At 43.6% G+C, this 4,057-nt stretch overlaps 1 protein-coding gene across 1 annotated transcript in view; it reads left to right on the top strand.

Annotated features, from left to right (window-relative positions):
• WDR59 (WD repeat domain 59) overlaps positions 1-4,057 on the top strand; it is a 152,038-nt gene that overhangs the window by 51,084 nt on the left and 96,897 nt on the right. Inside the window, exon 6 of the mRNA XM_011976799.1 lies at positions 1,267-1,304. Coding sequence (XP_011832189.1) covers positions 1,267-1,304 — 38 coding nt within the window. The remainder of the gene's footprint in view (positions 1-1,266; positions 1,305-4,057) is intronic.

The raw sequence follows: 4,057 nt of genomic DNA, 5'->3' as shown, positions 1-4,057 counted from the left end.
CTCTTTGTTTTTTTTCCTCCCTCCCTCCTTCCCTCCCTCATTTTCATCCTTACCCCCTTCCCTCCTGTCTTTCCTTCCTTCCTCTCTTTCTTTCCTTTCTTCTTTCTTTCTTTTTTTTTTTTTTTTTAGAGACATGGTCTCACTCTGTCACCCAGGCTGGAGCACTGTGGTGTCATCTTAGCTCAGTACAGTCTTGAAACCCTGGGCTCAAGTGATCTTCTCACTTCAGCCTCTTGAGTACCTGGGACCACAGGCACTTGCCACCATGCCCAGCCAATATTTGTTTATTTATTTATTTATTTATTTATTTATTTTGAGATGGAGTCTCGCTCTGTCACCCAGGCTGGAGTGCAGTGGCGTGATCTCGGCTCACTGCCTGCTCTGCCTCCCGGGTTCACACCATTCTCCTGCCTCAGCCTCCCAAGTAGCTGAGACTACAGGTGCTGGCCACCACGCCCGGCTAATTTTTTTGTATGTTTTTAGTAGAGACGGGGTTTCACTGTGTTAGCCAGGATGGTCTCAATCTCCTGACCTCGTGATCCGCCTGCCTCAGCCTCCCAAAGTGCTAGGATTACAGGCATGAGCCACCGCGCCTGGCCTAATTTTTATTTTTTAGGTTTTTTTTGTAGAGACAGAGTCTTGCTGTGTTGTCAGGCTGATCTCAAACTCCTGGCCTCAAGCAGTCCTTCCACCTTGGTCTCCCAGAGTGTTGGGATTACAGGTGTGAGCCATTGTACATGGCCTATAATTTGTTTTCTTGCTTTTTTCTTTCTCTTTCTTTCTTTCTTTCTTTCCTTTTCTTTTTTTTTTTTTTTTTTTTTTTTTTTTTTTTTTAGACAGAGTTTTGCTCTTATCTTCCTGGCTGGAGTGCAATGGCGCGATCTTGGCTCACTGCAACCTCTGCCTCCCGGGTTCAAACAATTCTCCTGCTTTGGCCTCCCGAGTAGCTGGGATTTTAGGTGCCTGCCACACCTGGCTAATTTTTGTATTTTTAGTAGAGACAGGGTTTCACCATGTTGGTCAGGCTGGTTTTGAACTCTGACCTCAGGTGATCCACCCACCTCAGTCTCCCGAAGTGCTGGCATGAGCCACCGCGCCTGGCCAGCAGGTCTCTCTTTACACCTCTTTTTAAGGCCCTCACAGCGGATCTACCTACTCCAAGTTCCGGCTAAAAGGAAGGCGAAGAATTGTGTACAAAGGGTGAAAAATACCAGGTGGGTGGTGGCATATAAATTGGGGATTTGATTTTTTATTTTCATATTTCAGAGACACAAGGAAACCTACTGTTGCACTATCTGCTGTTGGTGAGTGTATGCTTCTCCTACCTCGCCCCGGCGCCTCGGTTTGTCTTCATTTTCTTCCTTCCACTTCTTTCCTGTTCCTTCCTGTTCCTTTCCATCTTCCTCTCTGACTGCCTCTCCCTGGGCTGCGCCATGGCCGAGTGGAATCGTGAGTCCCATGTTGTTGCAAGAGGCTCACTTTAGGCTGCTCCCAGAAGCCACAGTTAGGACTGTTGGGTGTGGAGCAGGACCTCATTTCAGAGTCCAAGGACAAGAGCCAAGTTGATTTATTTTAACCTTTTTGTAGTGGAAAATTTCAAACATTCTGTAAAAATACGGAGAAGAAAATGAACTGCCTGTGTTCATCGTCAGCTTCAACACTTGTCATCATACATCCAATTTTATTTCATCTTTTCCTCCACCCACTATTTCACCTCCACCTTCATTCCCCTTGTGATTTTTTTTTTCTTTTCTGAGACAGAGTCTCACTCTTATTGCCCAGGCTGAAGTGCAGTAGTGCAACCTCGGCTCACTGTAGCCTCTGCTTCTCAGGTTCAAGCAATTCTCCTGCCTCAGCCTCCCAAAGAACTGGGATTACAGGCGCCTGCCACCACACCTGGGTGATTTTTGTATTTTTAGTAGAGACAGGTTTCACCATATTGGCCAGGCTGGTCTTAAACTCCTAACCTCAAGTGATCTTCCTGCCTCGGCCTCCCAAGTGCTGGGATTATGGGTGTGAGCCACCATGCCCGGCCCCCTTGCGATTATTTTGAAGCTAAGTATTATATCATTTCTTCAACAAATATTTCAGTGTATATTTTTACAAAAGAAGAATCCCAGTACCATACTTAAAAATACCTGAAAATATTAACAGTAACTCTTTAATATCATCAAGTATCTAAGCAGCATTCAAATTTCCCCAATAGTCTCTCTCTCCTTTTTAGTTACAAATTGTTTGAAAAATGGTTTGAATAAGAATGTACATAAAGTCTATACTTGTAAGTGGTTGACATATTTCTCATCTTTTTAAGTCTCTCTCCTCCTTTTTGGATTTTTGTTTTTCTTTTCCTGTAGTTTATTAAAGCAATGGTTCACCCTGTGGTTTCTCCACAATTATATTACGCTGACTGTATCTGCATGGTGTTTTTGTTTTGTTTTGTTTTTGTTTTTTTGAGACAGAGTTTTGCTCTTGTTGCCCAGGCTATACTGCAGTGGCGGGATTACAGGCATGTGCCACCATGCCTAGCTAATTTTGTATTTTTAATAAAGATGGGGTTTCTCCTTGTTGGTCAGGCTGGTCTCGAACTCCTGACCTCAGGTGATCCACCCGCCTTGGCTTCCCAAAGTGCTGGGATTACAGGCTTGAGCCACCGTGCCTGGCCCATGGTGTTGTTTAACATGGATGAACCAAGTCTTTGTAGTTACATTCTGATCTACCTGTTTTCATTGCTTAGTTGGAACTGACCTTTTCTGGAATTCTCAATTGGGGCTACTAGGGAATCTTCCCAGCACTTCCTAAGAGTAGAATGTGGAATAGAACTGGTATAACTTATTCACAGAGATAAAGCTAAATTGTCAGTATTTTGGCATCCTTTATAAAAGCATGTATTATCTGTCTCTTAAATTCTGTCCCTTTGCCTCTCCTTGGTGCATTGGAACACACATTTGGTGTTTGCTCTGAAATGGTTACTGTACATGGTTCTTTTTCCCTCTGTACCCCCACGCCTTTTTATGTAAAGGCCTGTAGCATCATGATTGTATTAGCAGCTGGGTGATATGATTTGTGAAGTTAGAAACCTCTTTTCTTTTCTTTTTTTCTTTTTTTTCTTTTTTGAGACAGATCCTCACTCTGTCACCCAGGTTAGAGTGCAGTGGCGGAATCTCAGCTCACTGCAACCTCCACCTCCTGTTGTTCAAGCGTTTCTCCCACCTCAGCCTCCCGAGTAGCTGGGATTACAGGCACGTACCACCACACCTAGCTAATTTTTGTATTTGTAGTAGAGACAGACAGGGTTTTACCATGTTGGCCAGGCTGGTCTCGAACTCCTGACCTCAAGTGATGTGCCTGCCTCGGCCTCCTAAAGTGTTGGGATTGTAGGCGCAAGCCACCGCGCCCAGGCAGAAACCATTTCCTTCTTATTCAGTTCTGTAGACTAGTGTATGTATTTGTGCACTACAGGCATTTGTGACTGATCCAAGGAGATACTGAATATAGTAATACAGTAATCCCCCCCCTCATTCTCAGAGGACACAGTCCAAGACCCCCACTGGATGCCTGAAACCACAGATAATACTGAACCAAATATACTATGTTTTTTTCTGTACATACATAACTTGGATAAGGTTTAATTTATAAATTAGGCACAGTAAGTGATTAACAACAACAACTAATAATAATAAAATAGAACAGTTATAACACTGTACCACAATAAAGGTTATGTGAATGTGGTCTGTCTCTCTCTCTCTCAGAATATCTGCTTGTACTGTATCGGGGGTGACTGACACTGCAGAAGGTAGAACTGTGGATAAGGGGGACTAAGCATTTGTTGCATGGATATGTGAATCAAACACCTGTGCTTCTGTGCTAAGTGCTTAACAGTTCTACTGCTCTACCCCCCGCCCCCCACCTGCTTTAGGTACTTATGATCTGAGACACAGACTGGCCGGAGAGGGCGTATAACTGAGTAGAAATATAGATGGTCTACAGATGCCTCAATCAGGTTCTCCTGACTTTGTTACTTACATTTATAGGTTTCTTTTTTTTTTTTTTTTTTTTT

This window comes from Mandrillus leucophaeus, unplaced genomic scaffold (genome assembly GCF_000951045.1).
Source record: "Mandrillus leucophaeus isolate KB7577 unplaced genomic scaffold, Mleu.le_1.0 Scaffold17, whole genome shotgun sequence".
Classification (NCBI taxonomy): Eukaryota; Metazoa; Chordata; class Mammalia; order Primates; family Cercopithecidae; genus Mandrillus; species Mandrillus leucophaeus.
Note: the sequence above shows the minus strand (reverse complement) of the source record. Positions and strands in the feature narration are given on the sequence as shown.